This window comes from Cyrtonyx montezumae, unplaced genomic scaffold, assembly GCF_038088225.1.
Source record: "Cyrtonyx montezumae isolate F1298 unplaced genomic scaffold, pur_monq_1.0 scaffold_204, whole genome shotgun sequence".
Taxonomy (NCBI): domain Eukaryota; kingdom Metazoa; phylum Chordata; class Aves; order Galliformes; family Odontophoridae; genus Cyrtonyx; species Cyrtonyx montezumae.
The window spans coordinates 1-26078 of record NW_027071942.1 but is presented as its reverse complement, the minus strand read 5'-3'; the positions used below and the strand labels follow the sequence as shown (position 1 = coordinate 26078).

The following is a 26078-nucleotide window of genomic DNA, read 5'->3' as shown; positions in this document are numbered from 1 at the left end:
GTCTGTGGGGTCTTAGGGTTGGCTTTGGGGTCACTGGGACAGGCTTGGCCTTCTTGGCACGCTTCCGCGCCGCCTCGAACTCTGCGGGCCAGATATGGGGTCTGTGGGGTCAGCTATGGGGTCTGTGGGGTCAGCTATGGGGTCTGTGGGGTCTGTGGGGTCAGCTATGGGGTCTGTGGGGTCAGCTATGGGGTCTGTGGGGTCTTAGGGTTGGCTTTGGGGTCACTGGGACAGGCTTGGCCTTCTTGGCACGCTTCCGCGCCGCCTCGAACTCTGCGGGCCAGATATGGGGTCTGTGGGGTCAGCTATGGGGTCTGTGGGGTCAGCTATGGGGTCTGTGGGGTCTGTGGGGTCAGCTATGGGGTCTGTGGGGTCAGCTATGGGGTCTGTGGGGTCTTAGGGTTGGCTTTGGGGTCACTGGGACAGGCTTGGCCTTCTTGGCACGCTTCCGCGCCGCCTCGAACTCTGCGGGCCAGATATGGGGTCTGTGGGGTCAGCTATGGGGTCTGTGGGGTCAGCTATGGGGTCTGTGGGGTCTTAGGGTTGGCTTTGGGGTCACTGGGACAGGCTTGGCCTTCTTGGCACGCTTCCGCGCCGCCTCGAACTCTGCGGGCCAGATATGGGGTCTGTGGGGTCAGCTATGGGGTCTGTGGGGTCAGCTATGGGGTCTGTGGGGTCTGTGGGGTCAGCTATGGGGTCTGTGGGGTCTTAGGGTTGGCTTTGGGGTCACTGGGACAGGCTTGGCCTTCTTGGCACGCTTCCGCGCCGCCTCGAACTCTGCGGGCCAGATATGGGGTCTGTGGGGTCAGCTATGGGGTCTGTGGGGTCAGCTATGGGGTCTGTGGGGTCTGTGGGGTCAGCTATGGGGTCTGTGGGGTCTTAGGGTTGGCTTTGGGGTCACTGGGACAGGCTTGGCCTTCTTGGCACGCTTCCGCGCCGCCTCGAACTCTGCGGGCCAGATATGGGGTCTGTGGGGTCAGCTATGGGGTCTGTGGGGTCAGCTATGGGGTCTGTGGGGTCAGCTATGGGGTCTGTGGGGTCAGCTATGGGGTCTGTGGGGTCTTAGGGTTGGCTTTGGGGTCACTGGGACAGGCTTGGCCTTCTTGGCACGCTTCCGCGCCGCCTCGAACTCTGCGGGCCAGATATGGGGTCTGTGGGGTCAGCTATGGGGTCTGTGGGGTCAGCTATGGGGTCTGTGGGGTCTTAGGGTTGGCTTTGGGGTCACTGGGACAGGCTTGGCCTTCTTGGCACGCTTCCGCGCCGCCTCGAACTCTGCGGGCCAGATATGGGGTCTGTGGGGTCAGCTATGGGGTCTGTGGGGTCTTAGGGTTGGCTTTGGGGTCACTGGGACAGGCTTGGCCTTCTTGGCACGCTTCCGCGCCGCCTCGAACTCTGCGGGCCAGATATGGGGTCTGTGGGGTCAGCTATGGGGTCTGTGGGGTCAGCTATGGGGTCTGTGGGGTCTTAGGGTTGGCTTTGGGGTCACTGGGACAGGCTTGGCCTTCTTGGCACGCTTCCGCGCCGCCTCGAACTCTGCGGGCCAGATATGGGGTCTGTGGGGTCAGCTATGGGGTCTGTGGGGTCAGCTATGGGGTCTGTGGGGTCTGTGGGTCAGCTATGGGGTCTGTGGGGTCAGCTATGGGGTCTGTGGGGTCTTAGGGTTGGCTTTGGGGTCACTGGGACAGGCTTGGCCTTCTTGGCACGCTTCCGCGCCGCCTCGAACTCTGCGGGCCAGATATGGGGTCTGTGGGGTCAGCTATGGGGTCTGTGGGGTCAGCTATGGGGTCTGTGGGGTCTTAGGGTTGGCTTTGGGGTCACTGGGACAGGCTTGGCCTTCTTGGCACGCTTCCGCGCCGCCTCGAACTCTGCGGGCCAGATATGGGGTCTGTGGGGTCAGCTATGGGGTCTGTGGGGTCAGCTATGGGGTCTGTGGGGTCTGTGGGGTCAGCTATGGGGTCTGTGGGGTCAGCTATGGGGTCTGTGGGGTCTTAGGGTTGGCTTTGGGGTCACTGGGACAGGCTTGGCCTTCTTGGCACGCTTCCGCGCCGCCTCGAACTCTGCGGGCCAGATATGGGGTCTGTGGGGTCAGCTATGGGGTCTGTGGGGTCTGTGGGGTCAGCTATGGGGTCTGTGGGGTCAGCTATGGGGTCTGTGGGGTCTTAGGGTTGGCTTTGGGGTCACTGGGACAGGCTTGGCCTTCTTGGCACGCTTCCGCGCCGCCTCGAACTCTGCGGGCCAGATATGGGGTCTGTGGGGTCAGCTATGGGGTCTGTGGGGTCAGCTATGGGGTCTGTGGGGTCTGTGGGGTCAGCTATGGGGTCTGTGGGGTCAGCTATGGGGTCTGTGGGGTCTTAGGGTTGGCTTTGGGGTCACTGGGACAGGCTTGGCCTTCTTGGCACGCTTCCGCGCCGCCTCGAACTCTGCGGGCCAGATATGGGGTCTGTGGGGTCAGCTATGGGGTCTGTGGGGTCAGCTATGGGGTCTGTGGGGTCTTAGGGTTGGCTTTGGGGTCACTGGGACAGGCTTGGCCTTCTTGGCACGCTTCCGCGCCGCCTCGAACTCTGCGGGCCAGATATGGGGTCTGTGGGGTCAGCTATGGGGTCTGTGGGGCTGTGGATTTGGGGCCGTGGTTTTGGGGCCGTGGATTTGGGGCCGTGGTTTTGGGGCTGTGGATATGGGGCCGTGTTTTGGGGCCGTGGATTTGGGGCTGTGGATTTGGGGCTGTGGATTTGGGGCCATGGATTTGGGGCCGTGGATTTGGGGCCGTGGTTTTGGGGCCGTGGATTTGGGGCCGTGGATTTGGGGCCGTGGATTTGGGGCCGTGGATTTGGGGCCATGGATTTGGGGCCGTGGTTTTGGGGCCGTGGTTTTGGGGCCGTGTTTTGGGGCCGTGTTTTGGGGCCGTGTTTTGGGGCCGTGTTTTGGGGCCGTGGTTTTGGGGCCGTGGTTTTGGGGCCGTGGATTTGGGGCTGTGGATTTGGGGCCATGGTTTTGGGGCCGTGGTTTTGGGGCCGTGGTTTTGGGGCTGTGGATTTGGGGCCGTGGATTTGGGGCCGTGGTTTTGGGGCTGTGGATTTGGGGCCATGGTTTTGGGGCCGTGGTTTTGGGGCCGTGGATTTGGGGCCGTGGTTTTGGGGCCGTGGATTTGGGGCCGTGGTTTTGGGGCCGTGGTTTTGGGGCCGTGGTTTGGGGCCGTGGATTTGGGGCCGTGGTTTGGGGCCGTGGTTTTGGGGCTGTGGTTTTGGGGCCGTGTTTTGGGGCCGTGGATTTGGGGCCGTGGTTTTGGGGCCGTGGATTTGGGGCTGTGTTTTGGGGCCGTGGATTTGGGGCCGTGGTTTTGGGGCCGTGGATTTGGGGCCGTGTTTTGGGGCCGTGGATTTGGGGCCGTGTTTTGGGGCCGTGGATTTGGGGCCGTGGATTTGGGGCCGTGGTTTAGGGGCCGTGTTTTGGGGCCGTGTTTTGGGGCGGTACCGTCGGAGGTCTCCTGGAACTTGTCGCGGACGCTCTCGAGTTTCTCCATGGCCTTCATGTTGGGGGCGGCGATGCGCTGCAGGACGCTCTGCTGCTCCGTCAGCCGCTGCTGCAGCTGGTTCATCTCCTGGCGGATCTCCTCCTCCGCCTGCGCGTCCTGGGGGGGGAGGGGCAGGAGGGGGGAGGGGCAGAAGGGGGGAGGGGCAGGAGGGGGGAGGGGCAGGAGGGGGGAGGGGCAGGAGGGGGGGCAACAGTGGGGGGTGGGGGGAAATGGGGGGCGGGGATGGAAGGGGTGAATTTCGCCCATAGGGAGGAATGGAGGGGGCGGGGCTTAGTCGAGGGGGCGGAGTCAGTTGGAGGTGGGCTCAACTTTGCCCATAGGGAGGAATGGAGGGGGCGGGGCTTAGTCGAGGGGGCGGAGTCAGTTGGAGGTGGGCTCAACTTTGCCCATAGGGAGGAATGGAGGGGGCGGAGCCAGGTGGAGGTGGGGTGCACTTCACCCATAGGGATAAATGGAGGGGGCGGGGCTTAGTCGAGGGGGCGAAGTCAGGTGGAGGTGGGCTCAACTTTGCCCATAGGGAGGAATGGAGGGGGAGGGGCTTAGTGGAGGGGGCGGAGTCAGGTGGAGGTGGGGTGCGCTTCGCCCATAGGGATGAAAGGAAGGGGCAGGGATTAGTGGAGGGGGCGGAGCCAGGTGGAGGTGGGGTGAATTTCGCCCATAGGGATGGAGGGGGCGGGGCTTAGTGGAGGGGGCGGAGTCAGGTGGAGGTTGGGTGAATTTCACCCATAGGGATGAATGGAAGGGGCGGGGCTTAGTCGAGGGGGCGGAGTCAGGTGGAGGTAGGGTGCACTTCACCCATAGGGATGAATGGAAGGGGCGGGGCTTAGTGGAGGGGGTGGAGCCAGGTGGACGTGGGGTCAACTTTGCCCATAGGGAGGAATGAAGGGGGCGGGGCTTAGTGGGGGTGGGGCTTTTGTGGAGGGGGCGTGGCCTAACTCGAGGGGTGGGGCCAGGCCGAGATAGACTGAACGTCATCCATGGGGATAATTGAGGGGGTGTGGCCTCAGTGAAGGGGGCGGAGCTTTTCCAAAGGGGGTCATCCATAGGGATGAATGAAAGAGGTGGGGCTTGTGCGAGGGGGCGTGGCCTCACGCACATGGGCGGGGCTAGGTCATCCATAGGAATGAATAGCACGGGGTGGGGGTTTGGGAGGGGGCGTGGCCACACTCCTGTGGGCGGGGCTAGTTCATCCGTACGGATTAGTGGGAGGGGGCGTGGCCTTAAAGGGCCGGCGCACCTTGAGCTCCTCGGGCAGGTCGCTGTAGTCGATCTCGATGAGCGCTTCCCGGGCGTAGAGGCTGGAGGAGCGCTGCGAGCCGCTCCCCGCCTCCTCCCCACCGCCACCGCCCTGCGGGGAGGGGGGAAAAAGGGGCTCGAGGGGGGTCTACAGTCCCCCAGTGACCTTAAAAGGCACTACGGGGGGGTAAGGAGAGTCCTGAGCCCCACAAGGTGGGACAAAGAGGGGCTGGGGGGTCCTGAGCCCCACAGCGGCCCCATAGGGATGGACTAAAAGAGGTTGGGGGTCCTGAGCCCCTCAGTGGCCCCACAGGGGGGGGAATAAAAGGGGTCAGAGGGCCCTGAGCCCCCATAGTGACCCCATAGGGATGGATTAAAAGGGGTCGGGGGTCCTGAGCCCCACAGCGGCCCCATAGGAATGGACTAATAGGGGTTGGGGGTCCTGATCCCCACAGTGGCCCCACAGGGGGGCAATAAAAGGGGTCAGAGGGTCCTGAGCCCCCACAGTGACCCCATAGGGATGGATTAAAAGGGGTTGGAGGTCCTGAGCCCCACAGTGGCCCCATAGGGATGGACTAAAAGGGGTTGGGGGTCCTGAGTCCTACAGTGGCCCCATAGAGATGGACTAAAAGGGGTTGGGGGTCCTGATCCCCACAGTGGCCCCATAGGGATGGACTAAAAGGGGTTGGGGGTCCTGAGCCCCTCAGTGGCACCACAGGGGGGGGAATAAAAGGGGTCAGAGGCCCTGAGCCCCCATAGTGACCCCATAGGATGGATTAAAAGGGGTCAGGGGGTCCTGAGCCCCACAGCGGCCCCATAGGAATGGACTAATAGGGGTTGGGGGTCCTGAGCCCCACAGTGGCCCCACAGGGGGGCAATAAAAGGGGTCAGAGGGTCCTGAGCCCCCACAGTGGCCCCACAGGGGGGGGAATAAAAGGGGTCAGAGGGTCCTGAGCCCCCACAGTGACCCCATAAGGGGGAACAAAGAGAAGCTGGGGGGCTTCTCTCCTCGAGCTGAGCCCCTAGTTGCCCCCCATCCCCCAATAGGAGAGAGAAAGAGGAGTCTGGGGGGTCCACATTCCCCAAAATGGCCCCGGGGGGGGGGGAGGTACGACCTGAGCCCCCACCCAATGGCTGTGGGGGGAGGGATTGGGATTGAGGGGGGCGGGGGGGGTCACCTCCTCCTGGCTGATGTCGTCCATGGTGCCCTTGGAGAGGGGCAGCTTGATGTCCTGCATCTTGCAGGCCTGCAGCAGGTTGTGGCGGTCGCTGCGCTTCTGCTCCAGCTTGGTCTCGATGGCCGTCACCTCCTTCTGCAGGTGGGTCATCTCCCTGGGGAAAGGGGGCGGGGGGAGGGGGCAGGTGGGCGTAGAGGGCGGTGGGGGGAGGGGAAGGGACTGGGAGGGGGTTGGCCCCGCCCACAGGCGCCTAGCCACGCCCCCTCGCTGCCCCCAACCACGCCTATTTGTGGCCCTCACTATCTCCTACTTGGCCCCGCCCTCCTTCCTTAAGCCCCGCCCACTAGTTGACCCCGCCCACCTTCAATAAGCCCCTCCCTCTTGTTGCCCCGCCCCCTCGTTTGAAGCCCTGCCCTTTTTCTGGCACCGCACCTCTTAAACCCCGCCCACTTGTTGGCCCTGCCCCATCCAGCCCCACCCAGTTAACTCCTGCCCCACTAAGCCCCGCCCACTTGTTATCCCCACCCCGTGAATCCCCGCCCACTTATCCCCACCCGTTAAGCCCCGCCCACTTGCTGCCCCTGCTCTGTGAACCCACGCCCAATTCTGGGCCTAGCCCCGCCCACTAGTTGGCCCACCCACTTGCTGTCCCCGCCCACTTGTCGACACGCCCACTCGCTGCCCCCGCCTGCTTGTCCCCGCCCACTCGTTGGCCCCGCCCAATTGATGTCCCCGCCCACTCGCGGCCCCGCCCACATGCTGTCCCCGCCCACTTGCTGTTCCCACCCACTTGCTGTCCCCGCCTGCTTGCCCCTGCCCACTCATTGCCCCCGCCCACTTGCTGTCCCCGCCCACTTGCTGCCCCCGTCTACTTGCTGTTCCCACCCACTTGCTGTCCCCACCTGCTTGTCCCCGCCCACTTGTTGGCTCCGCCCACACGCTGCGCCCCGCCCACGCGCGGCTTCGCCCACTTGCTGCCCCTGCCCACTTGCTGTCCCCATCTGCTTGGCCCCGCCCACTCGTTGCCCCCGCCCACTCACTGGCCCCGCCCACTTGCTGGCCCTGCCCACTTGCTGGCCACGCCCACTTGCTGTTCCCACCCACGTGCTGTCCCCGCCTGCTTATCCCCACCCACTCGCGGCCCCGCCCACTTGTTGGCCCCGCCCAGCTTCTTGCGGATCTCGTCCATCTCGTGGTTCTTGTCGTTGACCTCGGACTTCTTGGCCAGGTGTTGGTTCTTCAGGTCCTGCAGCTGCGCCATCGTCTCGTCGATGATCTTCATGTGCCGCTGCTCCTCCTGCGCCGCGCACCGGGATGGGGGGGGGCCCCACGCAGGGGGGGGAGGGCCCACGGAGGGGGGGAGGGCCCACGGAGGGGGGAGGGCCCACGGAGGGGGGGAGGGCCCAAGGAGGGGGGGAGGGCCCCACGGAGGGGGGGAGGACCCCGAGGATGGGGGGGAGACCCCAGGGATGGGGGGAAGGTCCCACGGAGGGGGGTAGGACCCACGGAGGGGGGGAGGGCCCCACGGAGGGGGGGAGGACCCACGGAGGGGGGGAGGGCCCCACGGAGGGGGGGAGGACCCACGGAGGGGGGAAGACCCACGGAGGGGGGGAGGGCCCCACGGATGGGGGGAGGGCCCACGGAGGGGGGGAGGGCCCACGGAGGGGGGGAGGACCCACGGATGGGGGGAGGACCCACGGATGGGGGGAGGGCCCACGGATGGGGGGAAGGACCCACGGAGGGGGGGAGGGCCCACGGAGGGGGGGAGGGCCCATGGAGGGGAGGAGGGCCCACGGAGTGGGGGAGGACCCACGGAGGGGGGGTGGGCCCACAGAGGGGGGGAGGACCCACGGAGGGGGGAGGACCCACGGATGGGGGGAAGGACCCACGGAGGGGGGGAGGACCCACGGAGGGGGGGAGGGCCCACGGAGGGGGGAGGGCCCACGGAGGGGGGAAGGGCCCACGGAATGGGGGGAGGGCCCACGGATGGGGGGAGGGCCCACGGAGGGGGGGAGGGCCCACGGAGGGGGGGAAGGACCCACGGATGGGGGGAGGGCCCACGGAGGGGGGGGAGGGCCCACGCAGGGGGGAGGACCCACGGAGGGGGAGAGGACCCACGGATGGGGGGAAGGCCCACGGAGGGGGGGAGGGCCCACGGAGGGGGGGAGGGCCCCACGGAGGGGGGCAGGGCCCACGGAGGGGGGGAGGACCCACGGATGGGGGGAGGGCCCACGGAGGGGGGGAGGACCCACAGAGGGGGGGAGGACCCACGGAGGGGGGAGGACCCACGGAGGGGGGGAGGACCCACGCAGGGGGGAGGACCCACGGAGGGGGGGAGGGCCCACGGAGGGGGGGAGGGCCCACGGAGGGGGGAGGGCCCACGGAGGGGGGGAAGAACCCGAGGATGGGGTCCCCAGGATGGGGTGGGGGTCACAGGATCGGGGTGGGGGTCACAGGATCAGGGTGGGGGTCAATGGGATTGGGGTGGGAGTCCCTGGGGTGGGGTGGGGGGTCCCTGGGCTGGGGGTCCCGGGGATGGGGTGGGGGTCCCTGGGCTGGGGGTCCCCGGGATGGGGTGGGGGTCCCCAGGTCGGGGTGGGGGTCCCCGGGGTGGGGGTCCCTGGGTTGGGGTGGGGTCCCCGGGATGGGGTGGAGTCCCCGGGATGGGGTGGGGGTCCCTAGGATTGGGGTCCCCGGGGTGGGGTGGGGTCCCTGGGGTGGGGTCCCCAGGTCGGGGTGGGGGTCCCTGGGGTGGGGGTCCGTGGGGGTGGGGTCCCTGGGGTGGGGTGGGGATCCCCGGGGTGGGGTGGGGTCCCTGGGGTGGGGTCCCCAGGTCGGGATGGGGGTCCCTGGGGTGGGGGTCCCCGGGGTGGGGTGGGGCCCCTGGGGTGGGGATCCCCGGGGTGGGGTGGGGTCCCTGGGGTGGGGTCCCCAGGTCGGGGTGGGGGTCCCTGGGGTGGGGGTCCCCGGGGTGGGGTGGGGTCCCTGGGGTGGTGTCCCCAGGTCGGGGTGGGGGTCCCTGGGGTGGGCGTCCCTGGGGTGGGGTGGGGTCCCTGGGGTGGGGTGGGGGTCCCCGGGGTGGGGGTCCCCGGGGTGGGGTCCCCAGGTTGGGATGGGGGTCCCCTGGGTGGGGTGGTGTCCCCAGGTCGGGGTGGGGGTCCCTGGGGTGGGGCCGCCCCCCGCACCTTCTTGAGCTTCTCGATCTCGGCCTCGTCCTTGCGCACGCCCTGCTCCCACATCGCCACCTTCTCCTGATCCTCGCGCAGTTGGTTCCGCTCGAAGTCCAACTGGATCCCCAGGCGCGTCTTCTGGTTCTCAAACTCCAGCCTGGGCGTGTGGGGCAGCGCGTGTGGGGTGTGTGGGGCACGGGGTGTGGGGCAGGGATGGGGGCGTGGGGCACGGGGTGTGGGGCGGGGGGTGTGGGGTGTGTGGGGCAGGGGGTGTGGGGCAGGGGGTGTGTGGGGCAGGGGGTGTGGGGTAGGGATGAGGGTGTGGGGTGGGGGGTGTGGGGCAGGGGGGGTGTGGGGCGGGGGGTGTGGGGCAGGGGGTGTGGGGCAGGGGATGTGTGGGGCAGGGGTTGTGTGCTATGAGGTGGCGCTATTGGGTAGTGCTATGGGGCAGTGCTATGGGGCAGTGCTATGGGGCAGCAACGCTATGGGGCAGCGCTATGGGGCAGCAACGCTATGGGGCAGCAGTGCTATGGGGCAGCACTATGGGACAGTGATATGGGGCAGCACTATGGGGCGGCGCTGTGAGGCAGCAGCGCTATGGGGCAGCACTATGGGGCAGCAGCGCTGTGAGGCAGCGCAGTGGGGTGTTGCTGTGGGGCAGCGCTATGGGACGGTGCTATGGGGCGGCGCTGTGGGGCAGCAGCGCTATGGGGCGGCACTATGGGGCGGTGCTATGGGGCAGCAGCACAGTGGGGCGGCACAATGGGGCAGCAGCGCTATGGGGCGATGCTGTGGGGTGGCGCTATGGGGCAGCCCTTTGGGGCAGCAGCGCTGTGGGGCAGCGCAGTGGGGCAGCAGTGCTATGGGGCAGCAGTGCTATGGGGCAGCACTATGGGACAGCGATATGGGGCAGCGCTATGGGACGGCGCTATGGGGCGGTGCTGTGGGGCAGCAGTGCTATGGGGCGGTGCTATGGGGCAGCAGTGCAGTGGGGCGGCACAATGGGGCAGCAGCGCTATGGGGTGACGCTGTGGGGTGGCGCAGTGGGGCAGCAGCGCTATGGGGCGACGCTGTGGGGTGGCGCTATGGGGCAGCCCTATGGGGCGTCGCTATGGGACAGCCCTATGGGGCGTCGCTATGGGGCAGTGCTATGGGGCGGCGCTATGGGGCAGCAACGCTATGGGGCGGTGCTATGGGGCAGCAATGCTATGGGGCAGCGCTATGGGGCAGCAGCGCAGTGGGGCAGCAATGCTATGGGGCAGCAGTGCTATGGGGCAGCACTATGGGACAGTGATATGGGGCAGCGCTATGGGGCAGCGCTATGGGGCAGCGCTATGGGGTGGCAGTGCGATGGGGCGGCGCTGTGGGGCAGCAGTGCTGTGGGGCAGCACTATGGGGCAGCAGTGCTGTGGGGCAGCGCAGTGGGGCGGTGCTGTGGGGCAGCGCTATGGGACGGCGCTATGGGGCGGTGCTGTGAGGCAGCAGTGCAGTGGGGCGGCACAATGGGGCAGCAGCGCTATGGGGTGACGCTGTGGGGTGGCGCTATGGGGCAGCGCTATGGGGCAGCAGTGCAATGGGGCAGCAGCGCTATGGGGCAGCGCTATGGGACAGCGCTATGGGGTGGCGCTATGGGGCAGCAGCGCTATGGGGCAGCAGCGCTATGGGGCAGCAGCGCTGTGGGGCAGCAGCGCTATGGGGCGGCGCAGTGGGGCAGCAGCGCTATGGGGCAGCAACACTATGGGGCAGCAGTGCTATGGGGCAGCACTATGGGGCAGCAGCGCTATGGGGCGGCGCAGTGGGGCGGCGCAGTGGGGCAGCAGTGCTATGGGGCAGCAGCGCAGTGGGGCAGCAGCGCTATGGGGTGACGTTATGGGGCAGCCCTATGGGGCAGCAGCGCTATGGGGCAGCAGTGCAGTGGGGCAGCAGCGCAGTGGGGCAGCAGCGCAGTGGGGCAGCAGCGCTGTGGGGCGGCGCAGTGGGGCAGCAGCGCTATGGGGCAGCAGCGCTTTGGGGCAGCAGCGCTATGGGGTGGCGCAGTGGGGTGGTGCTATGGGGTGGAGCAGTGGGGCGGCGCAGTGGGGCAGCAGCGCAGTGGGGCAGCAGCGCTGTGGGGCAGCAGCGCAGTGGGGCAGCAGCGCTGTGGGGCGGCGCAGTGGGGCGGCGCAGTGGGGCAGCAGCGCAGTGGGGCAGCAGCGCTGTGGGGCAGCAGCGCAGTGGGGCAGCAGCGCTATGGGGTGGCGCAGTGGGGCGGCGCAGTGGGGCAGCAGCGCTATGGGGCAGCAGCGCAGTGGGGCAGCAGCGCTATGGGGTGACGTTATGGGGCAGCCCTATGGGGCAGCAGCGCTATGGGGCAGCAGCGCAGTGGGGCAGCAGCGCAGTGGGGCAGCAGCGCAGTGGGGCAGCAGCGCTGTGGGGCGGCGCAGTGGGGCAGCAGCGCTATGGGGCAGCAGCGCTTTGGGGCAGCAGCGCTATGGGGTGGCGCAGTGGGGTGGTGCTATGGGGTGGAGCAGTGGGGCGGCGCAGTGGGGCAGCAGCGCAGTGGGGCAGCAGCGCTGTGGGGCAGCAGCGCTGTGGGGCAGCAGCGCTGTGGGGTGGCGCAGTGGGGTGGTGCTATGGGGTGGAGCAGTGGGGCGGCGCAGTGGGGCAGCAGCGCAGTGGGGCAGCAGCGCTGTGGGGCAGCAGCGCAGTAGGGCAGCAGCGCAGTGGGGCAGCAGCGCTATGGGGTGGCGCAGTGGGGTGGTGCTATGGGGTGGAGCAGTGGGGCGGCGCAGTGGGGCAGCAGCGCAGTGGGGCGGCGCGGACCTCTTCTTGGCGATCTCGTTCTGCCGCTTGACCTTCTCCTCCTCGAACTCGCGGATGTTGCGCACTCCGATCTCGCGGCAGAACTCCTCAAACACCTCATCCTCCACCTGAGCCGCCAGGAGACACCGCAGTTCATTACGCACCGCAGTTACGCACCGCAGTTACGCACCGCAATTCATTCATTACACACCGCAATTACGCACTGCAGTTCATTACGCACCGCTCATCACACACCGCAGTTCATCACACACCGCAGTTCATCACACACCGCAGTTCATCACGCACCGCAGTTCATTACGCACCGCAGTTCATTACGCACCGCAGTTCATTACACACCGCAGTTCATCACACACCGCAGTTCATCACGCACCGCAGTTCATCACACACCGCAGTTCATTACGCACCGCAGTTCATTACACACCGCAGTTCATCACACACCGCAGTTCATTATGCACCGCAGTTCATCACACACCGCAGTTCATCACGCACCGCAGTTCATCACACACCGCAGTTCATTACACACCGCAGTTCATCACACACCGCAGTTCATTACGCACCGCAGTTCATTACGCACCACAGTTCATTATGCACCGCAGTTCATTATGCACCGCAGTTCATCACACACCGCAGTTCATCACGCACCGCAGTTCATTACGCACCGCAGTTCATTACACACCGCAGTTCATTATGCACCGCAGTTCATCACACACCGCAGTTCATCACGCACCGCAGTTCATCACACACCGCAGTTCATTACACACCGCAGTTCATCACACACCGCAGTTCATTACGCACCGCAGTTCATTACGCACCGCAGTTCATTACACACCGCAGTTCATTATGCACCGCAGTTCATCACACACCGCAGTTCATTACACACCGCAGTTCATCACACACCGCAGTTCATTACGCACCGCAGTTCATTACGCACCACAGTTCATTACACACCGCAGTTCATTACGCACCGCAATTACGCACCGCAGTTACGCACCGCAGTTACGCACCGCAGTTACGCACCGCAGTTACGCACCGCAATTCATTACACACCACTCATTAGCCACTGCTCATTAGCCACCGCAATGAGCCACCGCAATGAGCCACCGTTAATTAGCCACCGCAATGAGCCACCGTTAATTAGCCACCGCTAATTAGCCACCAGTAATTAGGGACCGCAATGAGCCACCGCTCATTAGCCACCGCAATGAGCCACCGCTAATTAGCCACCAGTAATTAATTAGGGACCGCAATGAGCCACCGCTCATTAGCCACCGCTAATTAAGGACCGTTAATTAGGGACCGCAATGAGCCACCACAATGAGCCACCGCTAATTAGGGACCATTAATTAGGGACCACAATGAGCCACCGTTAATTAGGGACCGCAATTAGCGACCACATTAATTAGGGACCACAATTAGGGACTGCAATTAGTGACCATTAATTAGGGACCGTTAATTAGGGACCGCAATTAGGGACCACATTAATTAGGGACCGCAATGAGCCACCACTAATTAGCCACCGCTAATTAGGGACCGTTAATTAGGGACCGCAATGAGCCACCGCAATGAGCCACCGTTAATTAGCCACCACTAATTAGCCACTGGTAATTAGGGACCGCAATGAGCCACCGCTAATTAGCCACCACTAATTGAGGACCGTTAATTAGGGACCGCAATGAGCCACCGCAAATTAGGGACCGCAATGAGCCACCACAATGAGCCACCGCTAATTAGCCACCGCTAATTAGGGACCGTTAATTAGGGACCGCAATGAGCCACCGCTCATTAGCCACCGCAATGAGCCACCGCTAATTAGGGACCATTAATTAGGGACCGCAATGAGCCACCACAATGAGCCACCGCTAATTAGGGACCATTAATTAGGGACCGCAATGAGCCACCGTTAATTAGGGACCGCAATTAGCGACCACATTAATTAGGGACCGCAATTAGGGACTGCAATTAGTGACTGTTAATTAGGGACCGTTAATTAGGGACCACGTTAATTAGGGACCGCAATGAGCCACCGCTAATTAGCCACCGCTAATTAGGGACCGTTAATTAGGGACCGCAATGAGCCACCGCAATGAGCCACCGCTAATTAGGGACCGTTAATTAGGGACCGCAATTAGGGACCACATTAATTAGGGACCGCAATGAGCCACCGCTAATTAGCCACCGCTAATTAGGGACCGTTAATTAGGGACCGCAATGAGCCACCGCAATGAGCCACCGCAATGAGCCACCGTTAATTAGCCACCGCTAATTAGCCACCGCTAATTAGGGACCGCAATGAGCCACCGCTAATTAGCCACCGCTAATTAAGGACCGTTAATTAGGGACCGCAATGAGCCACCGCTAATTAGGGACCGCAATGAGCCACCGCAATGAGCCACCGCTAATTAGCCACCGCTAATTAGGGACCGGTAATTAGGGACCGCAATGAGCCACCACTAATTAGGGACCGCAATGAGCCACCGCTAATTAGGGACCGCTAATTAGGGACCGTTAATTAGGGACCGCAATGAGCCACCGCAATGAGCCACCGCTAATTAGGGACCGTTAATTAGGGACCGCAATGAGCCACCGCAATGAGCCACCGCTAATTAGGGACCGTTAATTAGGGACCGCAATGAGCCACCGTTAATTAGGGACCGCAATTAGTGACCACATTAATTAGGGACCGCAATTAGGGACTGCAATTAGTGACCGTTAATTAGGGACCATTAATTAGGGACCGCAATTAGGGACCACATTAATTAGGGACCGCAATGAGCCACCGCTAATTAGCCACCGCTAATTAGGGACCGTTAATTAGGGACCGCAATGAGCCACCGCAATGAGCCACCGCAATGAGCCACCGTTAATTAGCCACCGCTAATTAGCCACCGCTAATTAGGGACCGCAATGAGCCACCGCTAATTAGCCACCGCTAATTAAGGACCGTTAATTAGGGACCGCAATGAGCCACCGCTAATTAGGGACCGCAATGAGCCACCGCAATGAGCCACCGCTAATTAGCCACCGCTAATTAGGGACCGGTAATTAGGGACCGCAATGAGCCACCACTAATTAGGGACCGCAATGAGCCACCGCTAATTAGGGACCGCAATGAGCCACCGCAATGAGCCACCGCTAATTAGCCACCGGTAATTAGGGACCGCAATGAGCCACCGCTAATTAGGGACCACAATGAGCCACCGGTAATTAGCGACCGCAATTAGCGACCGCGTTAATTAGGGACTGCAATTAGGGACCGTTAATTAGGGACCGCAATGAGCAACCGGAATGAGCAACCATTAATTAGGGACCGATAATTAGGGACCACAATGAGCGACTGCAATTAGGGACCGCAATTAGGGATCGTTAATTAGGGACCGCAATTAGGGACCGCAATTAGGGACCGTTAATTAGGGACCGTTAATTAGGGACCGCAATTAGGGACCTTTAATTAGGGACCGTTAATTAGGGACTGCAATGAGTGACCGCAACTAGGGACCGCATTAATTAGGGACCGTTAATTAGGGACTGCAATTAGGGACCGCGTTAATTAGGGACCGCAATTAGGGACCATTAATTAATGACCGCAATTAGGGACCGCAATTAGCGACGGCAATTAGCGCCCACGTTAATTAGGGACCGCAATTAGCAACCGCAATTAGGGACCGCGTTAATTAGGGACCGCGTAATTAGCGACGGCAATTAGGGACCGTTAATTAGCGACCATTAATTAGGGACCGCAATTAGCGACCGTTAATTAGCGACCGTTAATTAGCGACCGCAATTAGGGACCGCGTAATTAAGGGCCCGTAATTAGGGACCGCGTTAATTAGGGACCGCATTAATTAGAGACTGCGTAATAAGGAGCCCATTAATTAGGGACCGCATAATTAGGGACCCCGTTAATTAGGAGCCCGTAATTAGGGAGCCCCTGTTAATTAGTGAGCCCCATTAATTAAAGAGCCTCTGTTAATTAGAGAGCCCCCATTAATTAGTGAGCCCCCATTAATTAGAGAGCCCCTGTTAATTAGTGAGCCCCATTAATTAAAGAGCCTCTGTTAATTAAAGAGCCCCCATTAATTAGAGAGCCCCATTCATTAGTGCGTCCCCATTAATTAATGAATCCCTCCTGGTTCATCCAGTCGCAGTGCTCCCTCACGTCCCCGTTAATTAATTAATGATTAATTAGTGATTAATTATTGACCTGGTTCATCTTGTCGCGCAGCTCCCTCACGTCCCCGGTCATTAATCACTCATTAATCACTCCCTAATTAGCGTTAATTAGCGCTGATGACCTGGTTCATCTTGTCGCGCAGCTCCCTCACGTCCCCGGTCATTAATCACTCATTAATCACTCCCTAATTAGCGTTAATTAGCGCTGATGACCTGGTTCATCTTGTCGCGCAGCTCCCTCATGTCCCGGTCATTAATCACTCATTAATCACTCCCTAATTAGCGTTAATTAGCGCTGATGACCTGGTTCATCTTGTCGCGCAGCTCCCTCATGTCCCGGTCATTAATCACTCATTAATCACTCCCTAATTAGCGTTAATTAGCGCTGATGACCTGGTTCATCTTGTCGCGCAGCTCCCTCATGTCCCGGTCATTAATCACTCATTAATCACTCCCTAATTAGCGTTAATTAGCGCTGATGACCTGGTTCATCTTGTCGCGCAGCTCCCTCATGTCCCGGTCATTAATCACTCATTAATCACTCCCTAATTAGCGTTAATTAGCGCTGATGACCTGGTTCATCTTGTCGCGCAGCTCCCTCATGTCCCGGTCATTAATCACTCATTAATCACTCCCTAATTAGCGTTAATTAGCGCTGATGACCTGGTTCATCTTGTCGCGCAGCTCCCTCATGTCCCGGTCATTAATCACTCATTAATCACTCCCTAATTAGCGTTAATTAGCGCTGATGACCTGGTTCATCTTGTCGCGCAGCTCCCTCATGTCCCGCTCTCTGCTCTGTGTGACGCGTTTGATGTCGTTGATCCGTGGGCCGAAGTTGCTCAGTTCGCTCTCCAACTTCGACTTCTCCTGAGGGGACAGCGACCCACAGCGACCCATAGCGCCCCACAGCGCCCCATAGAGACCCACAGCGACCCATAGCGCCCCACAGCGCCCCATAGAGACCCACAGCGACCCATAGCGCCCCACAGCGACCCATAGCGCCCCATAGGGACCCACAGCGACCCACAGGGACCCATAGCGACCCATAGAGACCCACAGAGACCCATAGGGACCCATAGCAACCCACAGCGACCCATAGCAACCCACAGTGACCCATAGAGACCCACAGCGACCCATAGCGCCCCATAGCAACCCATAGCGCCCCATAGCGACCCATAGCGACCCACAGCGACCCATAGCGCCCCACAGCGCCCCATAGAGACCCACAGCGCCCCACAGCGACCCATAGGGACCCATAGAGACCCATAGCAACCCAGAGCAACCCATAGCGCCCCATAGCAACACACAGTGACCCATAGCGCCCCATAGAGACTCACAGCGACCCATAGGGACCCATAGAGACCCATAGCAACCCAGAGCGACCCATAGAGACCCATAGGGACCCACAGCGACCCATAGCAACCCACAGCGACCCACAGCACCCCACAGCGACCCATAGGGACCCATAGCAACCCAGAGCGACCCACAGAGACCCATAGGGACCCATAGCAACCCACAGCGACCCATAGCAACCCACAGTGACCCATAGAGACCCACAGCGACCCATAGGGACCCATAGCAACCCAGAGCGACCCATAGAGACCCACAGGGACCCATAGCAACCCACAGCGACCCATAGCAACCCACAGTGACCCATAGCGACCCATAGGGACCCATAGTGACCCACAGCAACCCATAGCAACCCATAGCAACCCACAGCGACCCATAGCGACCCATAGGGACCCAGAGGGACCCATAGAGACCCATAGAGACCCATAGCGACCCACAGCGACCCATAGGGACCCATAGAGACCCACAGTGACCCATAGTGACCCATAGAGACCCATAGCGACCCAGAGCGACCCATAGAGACCCACAGCGACCCATAGCAACCCACAGTGACCCATAGCGACCCATAGTGACCCACAGCAACCCACAGCGACCCATAGTGACCCATAGAGACCCACAGTGACCCATAGCGACCCATAGCGACCCATAGGGACCCATAGAGACCCACAGTAACCCATAGCAACCCATAGGGACCCATAGGGACCCACAGCGACCCACAGGGACCCATAGAGACCCACAGGGACCCATAGCGACCCATAGAGACCCACAGGGACCCATAGCGACCCATAGGGACCCATAGCGACCCACAGGGACCCATAGGGACCCACAGCGACCCACAGAGACCCACAGAGACCCACAGCGACCCATAGAGACCCACAGTGACCCACAGGGACCCATAGGGACCTATAGACCCATAGAGACCCATAGGCTGTATCTGCATGTTGAGCGCCAGGTGGCGGCTCCTGTCCCTATAGGGTTTCTATATGTCCCTATAGGGCTCCTATAGGCCCCTATAGGCGCACCTGCATGTTGAGCGCCAGGTGCCGGCTCCTGTCCCTGTATGTCCCTATACATCCCTATACGTCCCTATAGGCGCACCTGCATGTTGAGCGCCAGGTGTCGGCTCCTGTCCCTATAGGGCTTCTATACGTCCCTATAGGGTTTCTATAGGCCCCTATAGGCGCACCTGCATGTTGAGCGCCAGGTGTCGGCTCCTCTCCCTATATGTCCCTATAGGGCTTCTATATGTCCCTATACATCCCTATAGGGTTTCTATAGGCGCACCTGCATGTTGAGCGCCAGGTGTCGGCTCCTGTCCCTATATGTCCCTATAGGGCTTCTATATGTCCCTATAGGGCTCCTATACGTCCCTATAGGCGCACCTGCATGTTGAGCGCAAGGTGGCGGCTCCTGTCCCTGTATGTCCCTATAGGGTTTCTATATGTCCCTATACGTCCCTATAGGGTTTCTATAGGCCCCTATAGGCGCACCTGCATGTTGAGCGCCAGGTGGCGGCTCCTGTCCCTATATGTCCCTATAGGGCTTCTATACGTCCCTATAGGGGTTTCTATAGGCCCCTACAGGTGGACCTGCATGCTGAGCGCCAGGTGTCGGCTCCTGTCCCTATAGGGTTTCTATAGGCCCCTATACATCCCTATAGGGCTCCTATACGTCCCTATGGGCGCACCTGCATGTTGAGCGCCAGGTGTCGGCTCCTCTCCCTATATGTCCCTATAGGTCCCTATACATCCCTATAGGGTTTCTATAGGCGCACCTGCATGTTGAGCGCCAGGTGGCGGCTCCTCTCCCTATATGTCCCTATAGGGCTTCTATAGGTCCCTATACATCCCTATAGGGTTTCTATAGGCGCACCTGCATGTTGAGCGCCAGGTGTCGGCTCTTGGTTTGCTCCAGGTCGCTCTGGGAGTACTTGAGGCGCATCTGCAGTCCGTGCGCCTGAGACTGCACCTGCCGCAGCTCCGCCTCCTTCCGCTTCGCCTTCATCTGCTCCTGCGCCACAACCCGGCCCTCAGCGCGGGGGGTGGGGGGAAGATGGGGGGATGGGGGGCGAGGGGGGGATGGGGGTGAGGGTGGGGGGGGATGGGGGGAAGATGGGGGGTGAGGGGGGATGGGGGGTGAGGGGGAGATGGGGGGGTGGGGGGGGGCATGGGGCTGGGGGGGGATGGGGGGTGAGGGGGGGTGGGGGTGGGGGGGGAATGGGGGGATGGGGGGCGAGGGGGGATGGGGGGAAGATGGGGGGATGTGGGGAAGATGGGGGGATGGGGGAAGATGGGGGGTGAGGGGGGGTTGGGGGGCAAGGGGGGGATGGGGGGAGATGGGGGAAGAGGGAAGGATGGGGGGAAGATAGGGGGCATGGGGGGGATGGGGGGCGGGGGATGGGGGGCAAGGGGGGGTGGGGGTGGGGGGGGAATGGGGGGGAATGGGGGGCGAGGGGGGATGGGGGGAAGATGGGGGGATGGGGGGCGAGGGGGGGATGGGGGGAAGATGGGGGGTGAGGGTGGGGGGGGATGGGGGGCGAGGGGGGATGGGGGTGGGGGGGGGATGGGGGGAAGATAGGGGGCGAGGGGGGGATAGGGGTGGGGGAAGATGGGGGGGCGAGGGAAGATGGGGGATGGGGGTGGGGGGGGGATGGGGGGCGAGGGGGGGATGGGGGGAAGATAGGGGGCATGGGGGGGATGGGGGGCGGGGGATGGGGGGCAAGGGGGGGTGGGGGGAAGATGGGGGGATGGGGGGAAGATGGGGGGATGGGGGGAAGATGGAGGGATGGGGGGAAGATGGGGGGCGAGGGGGGATGGGGGGAAGATGGGGGGATGGGGGGAAGATGGGGGGATGGGGGAAGATGGGGGGATGGGGGGAAGATGGGGGGATGGGGGGAAGATGGGGGGATGGGGGGAAGATGGGGGGCGAGGGGGGATGGGGGGAAGATGGGGGGATGGGGGGAAGATGGGGGGTGAGGGGGAGATGGGGGGCGAGGGGGGATGGGGGGAAGATGGGATGGGGGAAGATGGGGGGTGAGGGGGAGATGGGGGGTGGGGGGGGCATGGGGCTGGGGGGGGATGGGGGCTGAGGGGCGTATGGGGGTGAGGGGGGGGGATGGGGGGCGAGGGGGGGATGGGGGAGGTGGAGGGGGATGGGGGGGAGGGGATGGGGGTGTTGGGGGTGAGAGTGGGGGGTGATGGGGGGTGAGGGTGTGGGGGATGGGGGGGGAAGATGGGGGGTGAGGGTGGGGGGGATGGGGGGCGAGGGGGGGATGGGGGGAAGATATGGGGCGAGAGGGGGGGATGGGGGGTGAGAGGGGGGATGGGGGTGGGGGGGGGATGGGGGGTGAGAGGAAGATGGGGGGGGATGGGGGGGGAATGGGGAGTGGGGGGGGGGGATGGGGGGTGAGAGGAAGATGGGGGGGATGGGGGGCGAGGAGGGGATGGGGGGAAGATGGGGGGTGAGGGTGGGGGGGATGGGGGGTAAGGTTGGGGGTGGATGAGGGGTGGGGATGGGGGGAAGATGGGGGGTGAGGGGGGGATGGGGGGTGAGAGGGGGGATGGGGGTGGGGGGGGATGGGGGGTGAGAGGAAGATGGGGGGGGATGGGGGGGGAATGGGGAGTGGGGGGGGGGGATGGGGGGTGAGAGGAAGATGGGGGGGGATGGGGGGCGAGGAGGGGATGGGGGGAAGATGGGGGGTGAGGGTGGGGGGGATGGGGGGTAAGGTTGGGGGTGGATGAGGGGTGGGGATGGGGGGAAGATGGGGGGTGAGGGGGGGGGGTGAGGGCGGGATGGGGAGTGGGGGGGGATGGGGGCAGGGATGGGGTTGGGGTGTGGGGATGTGGGGCAGAGATTGGGGGCAGTGGAGCAATGCTATGGGATAGCGGCGCTGTGGGGCAGCACTATGGGGTGGCACTGTGGGGCAGCGCTGTGGGATAGCAGCGCTGTGGGGCAGCCATATGGGATAGCAGCGCTATGGGGCAGCACTATGGGGCAGCGCTATGGGATAGCAGCACTATGGGATAGCAGCGCTATGGGGTGGCGCTGTGGGGCGGCACTATGGGATAGCAGTGCTATGGGATAGCAGCGCTATGGGGCAGCGCTGTGGGGCAGCACTATGCGATAGCAGCGCTGTGGGGCAGCCCTATGGGATAGCAGCGCTGTGGGGCGGCGCTGTGGGGCGGCACTATGGGATAGCAGTGCTATGGGATAGCAGCGCTATGGGATAGCAGCGCTATGGGGCGGCGCTGTGGGATGGCAGCGCTATGGGGCAGCCCTATGGGATAGCAGCGCTGTGGGATAGCAGTGCCATGGGGCAGCCCTATGGGATAGCAGCGCTATGGGATGGCAGCGCTATGGGATAGCAGCGCTATGGGGTGGCCCTATGGGATAGCAGCGCTATGGGGCAGCCCTACGGGATAGCAGCGCTATGGGGCGGCCCTATGGGATAGCAGCGCTATGGGATAGCAGCACTATGGGATAGCAGCGCTATGGGGCAGCGCTATGGGATAGCAGCGCTATGGGGCGGCGCTGTGGGATGGCAGCGCTATGGGGCAGCCCTATGGGATAGCAGCGCTGTGGGATAGCAGTGCCATGGGGCAGCCCTATGGGATAGCAGCGCTATGGGATGGCAGCGCTATGGGATAGCAGCGCTATGGGGTGGCCCTATGGGATAGCAGCGCTATGGGGCAGCCCTACGGGATAGCAGCGCTATGGGGCGGCCCTATGGGATAGCAGCGCTATGGGGCGGCCCTATGGGATAGCAGCGCTATGGGGCAGCACTATGGGATAGCAGCGCTATGGGATAGCAGCGCTATGGGATAGCAGCGCTATGGGGTGGCCCTATGGGATAGCAGCGCTGTGGGGCAGCCCTACGGGATAGCAGTGCTATGGGGCAGCGCTATGGGATAGCAGCGCTATGGGATAGCAGCACTATGGGATAGCGGCACTATGGGATAGCGGCACTATGGGATAGCGGCACTATGGGATAGCAGCGCTGTGCTATGGGGCGGCGCTGTGGGGCAGCGCTATGGGATAGCAGCGCTATGGGATAGCAGCGCTATGGGATAGCAGCGCTATGGGGCAGCCCTATGGGATAGCAGCGCTATGGGGCAGCCCTATGGGATAGCAGCGCTATGGGATAGCGGCACTATGGGATAGCGGCACTATGGGATAGCGGCACTATGGGATAGCAGCGCTGTGCTATGGGGCGGCGCTGTGGGGCAGCGCTATGGGATAGCAGCGCTATGGGATAGCAGCGCTATGGGATAGCAGCGCTATGGGGCAGCCCTATGGGATAGCAGCGCTATGGGGCAGCCCTATGGGATAGCAGCGCTATGGGATAGCGGCACTATGGGATAGCGGCACTATGGGATAGCAGCGCCGCGCTATGGGGCGGCGCTATGGGGCGGCGCTGTGGGGCGGCGCTGTGGGGCGCACCTTGAGCTCGTCGGTGAGGCGCTCCTTTTTGTCCTTGAGTTTATCCACGGCCTTCTCGTCCCAGCGCCGCGCTTTGGCCTTCAGATCGCTCGCGCCCCCCGAGATCACCCCCGACTTCTGGAACAGCGTCCCGTCCAGCGCCACCGTCTGTGGGCACAGCGTGTGGGGCAGACCCCCATGTGTGGGGCAGAAAGAGATCGCAATGTGTGGGGCTGAGCCACAGCCACGGGTGGGGCAGAGCTCTGGTGTGGGGCAGAGAGGGATCGCAATGTGTGGGGCTGAGCCACAGCCACGGGTGGGGCAGAGCTCTGGTGTGGGGCAGAGCTCCGGTGTGGGGCAGAGAGAGACTGCAATGTGTGGGGCTGAGCCACAGCCACGGGTGGGGCAGAGCTCTGGTGTGGGGCAGAGCTCCGGTGTGGGGCAGAGAGAGACTGCAATGTGTGGGGCTGAGCCACAGCCACGGGTGGGGCAGAGCTCTGGTGTGGGGCAGAGCTCCAGTGTGGGGCAGAGAGAGACTGCAATGTGTGGGGCTGAGCCACAGCCACGGGTGAGGCAGACCCCCATGTGTGGGGCAGAGAGAGATCGCAATGTGTGGGGCTGAGGCACAGCCACGGGTAGGGCAGAGCTCTGGTGTGGGGCAGAGAGGGATCGCAATGTGTGGGGCTGAGAGAGATCGCAATGTGTGGGGCTGAGCCACAGCCACGGGTGGGGCAGACCCCCATGTGTGGGGCAGAAAGAGATCGCAATGTGTGGGGCTGAGCCACAGCCACGGGTGGGGCAGACCCCCATGTGTGGGGCAGAGAGGGATCGCAATGTGTGGGGCTGAGCCACAGCCACGGGTGGGGCAGACCCCCATGTGTGGGGCAGAAAGAGATCGCAATGTGTGGGGCTGAGCCACAGCCACGGGTAGGGCAGAGCTCCGGTGTGGGGCAGAGCTCCAGAGTGGGGCAGAGAGGGATGCAATGTGTGGGGCTGAGAGGGATCACAATGTGTGGGGCTGAGCCACAGCCACGGGTGGGGCAGACCCCCATGTGTGGGGCAGAGAGGGATCGCAATGTGTGGGGCTGAGAGAGATCGCAATGTGTGGGGCTGAGCCACAGCCACGGGTGGGGCAGAGCTCTGGTGTGGGGCAGAGAGAGATCGCAATGTGTGGGGCTGAGCCACAGCCACGGGTGAGGCAGACCCCCATGTGTGGGGCAGAGAGAGATCGCAATGTGTGGGGCTGAGGCACAGCCACGGGTGGGGCACAGCCCCATGTATGATACCCCACGCTTATGGCCCCCATCTCCCACCTGTGGCTCCCAGCCCCCCACTTGTGGGTCAGCCCCCCACTTACGGCTCCCACCCCCCACTTGTGGGTCCCAGCCCACACTGACGGCCCCCATCCCCCACTAACGGCCCCCATCCCCCACTGACGGCCCCCATCTCCCACCTGTGGCTCCCATCCCCCAGTTGTGGGTCAGCCCCCCACTTACGGCTCCCACCCCCCACTTGTGGGTCCCAGCCCACACTGACGGCCCCCATCCCCCACGGACGGCCCCCATCCCCCACTGACGGCCCCCATCCCCACCTGTGGCTCCCATCCCCCACTTGTGGGTCAGCCCCCCACTTACGGCTCCCACCCCCCACTTGTGGGTCCCAGCCCCCCACCTTGTGGCGCTGGTGCCCCCCGAAGGCGATGCGCCGCGCGTCCTCGACGTTGTCGCAGACGAGCGCGTTGCCGCAGGCGTACTGCAGCGCCTTCTTGATGTGGGGCGGCTCGTAGCGGATCACGTCGATGACCAGCTTGGCGCCCTTCAGCTCCCGCAGCTTCTCGTCCGTGGGCTTCACCTGGGGGGCACGGGGCTCAGCTGGGGGGCCCACAGCCCATACTGGGGTCCCACAGCCCACACTGGGGTCCCACAGCCCATATTGGGGTCCCACAGCCCATACTGGGGTCCCACAGCCCACACTGGGGTCCCACAGCCCATACTGGGGTCCCACAGCCCATATTGGGGTCCCACAGCCCATACTGGGGTCCCACAGCCCATACTGGGGTCCCTGTTTCCATTAATGGGGGTCCCACAGCCCATATTGGGGTCCCACAGCCCATACTGGGGTCCCACAGCCCACACTGGGGTCCCACAGCCCACACTGGGGTCCCACAGCCCATACTGGGGTCCCTGTTTCCATTTGGGGGTCCCACAGCCCATATTGGGGTCCCACAGCCCATACTGGGGTCCCACAGCCCATACTGGGGTCCCTGTTTCCATTTGGGGGTCCCACAGCCCATACTGGGGTCCCACAGCCCATACTGGGGTCCCTGTTTCCATTAATGGGGTCCCACAGCCCATACTGGGGTCCCTGCTTCCATTATTGGGGTCCCACAGCCCATATTGGGGTTCTGGACCCCATTAATGGGGTCCCACAGCCCATATTGGGGTCCCACAGCCCATACTGGGGTCCCTGCTTCCATTATTGGGGTCCCACAGCCCATATTGGGGTTCTGGACCCCATTAATGGGGTCCCACAGCCCATATTGGGGTCCCACAGCCCATACTGGGGTCCCACAGCCCATACTGGGGTCCCTGTTTCCATTAATGGGGTCCCACAGCCCATACTGGGGTCCCACAGCCCATACTGGGGTCCCTGTTTCCATTTGGGGGTCCCACAGCCCATATTGGGGTCCCACAGCCCATACTGGGGTCCCTGTTTCCATTATTGGGGTCCCACAGCCCATATTGGGGTCCCTGCTTCCATTGTTGGGGTCCCTGTTTCCATTACTGGGGTCCCACAGCCCATATTGGGGTCCACAGCCCATACTGGGGTCCCACAGCCCATATTGGGGTCCCTGTTTCCATTAATGGGGTCCCACAGCCCATATTGGGGTCCCTGTTTCCATTACTGGGGTCCCACAGCCCATATTTGGGTCCCACAGCCCATACTGGGGTCCCTGTTTCCATTATTGGGGTCCTGGACCACATTAATGGGGTCCCTGTGTCCCTTTGGGGGTCCCACAGCCCATATTGGGGTCCCACAGCCCATATTGGGGTCCCTGTTTCCATTATTGGGGTCCCACAGCCCATACTGGGGTCCCTGTTTCCATTAATGGGGTCCCACAGCCCATACTGGGGTCCCTGCTTCCATTATTGGGGTCCCACAGCCCATATTGGGGTTCTGGACCCCATTAATGGGGTCCCACAGCCCATATTGGGGTCC

At 63.0% G+C, this 26078-nt stretch overlaps 1 protein-coding gene across 1 annotated transcript in view; it reads right to left on the bottom strand.

Moving 5' to 3' along the window:
* LOC136049463 (structural maintenance of chromosomes protein 1A) overlaps window positions 1-24730 on the bottom strand; it is a gene marked incomplete at both ends in the record, with an annotated part of 34647 nt that extends 9917 nt beyond the window's left edge. The window contains 10 exons of the mRNA XM_065737763.1: window positions 3472-3628; window positions 4770-4880; window positions 5947-6100; window positions 7098-7243; window positions 9132-9273; window positions 11919-12025; window positions 16842-16958; window positions 19314-19451; window positions 22881-23027; window positions 24531-24730. Coding sequence (XP_065593835.1) covers window positions 3472-3628; window positions 4770-4880; window positions 5947-6100; window positions 7098-7243; window positions 9132-9273; window positions 11919-12025; window positions 16842-16958; window positions 19314-19451; window positions 22881-23027; window positions 24531-24730 — 1419 coding nt within the window. The remainder of the gene's footprint in view (window positions 1-3471; window positions 3629-4769; window positions 4881-5946; window positions 6101-7097; window positions 7244-9131; window positions 9274-11918; window positions 12026-16841; window positions 16959-19313; window positions 19452-22880; window positions 23028-24530) is intronic.
* Window positions 24731-26078: the final 1348 nt, after the last annotated feature.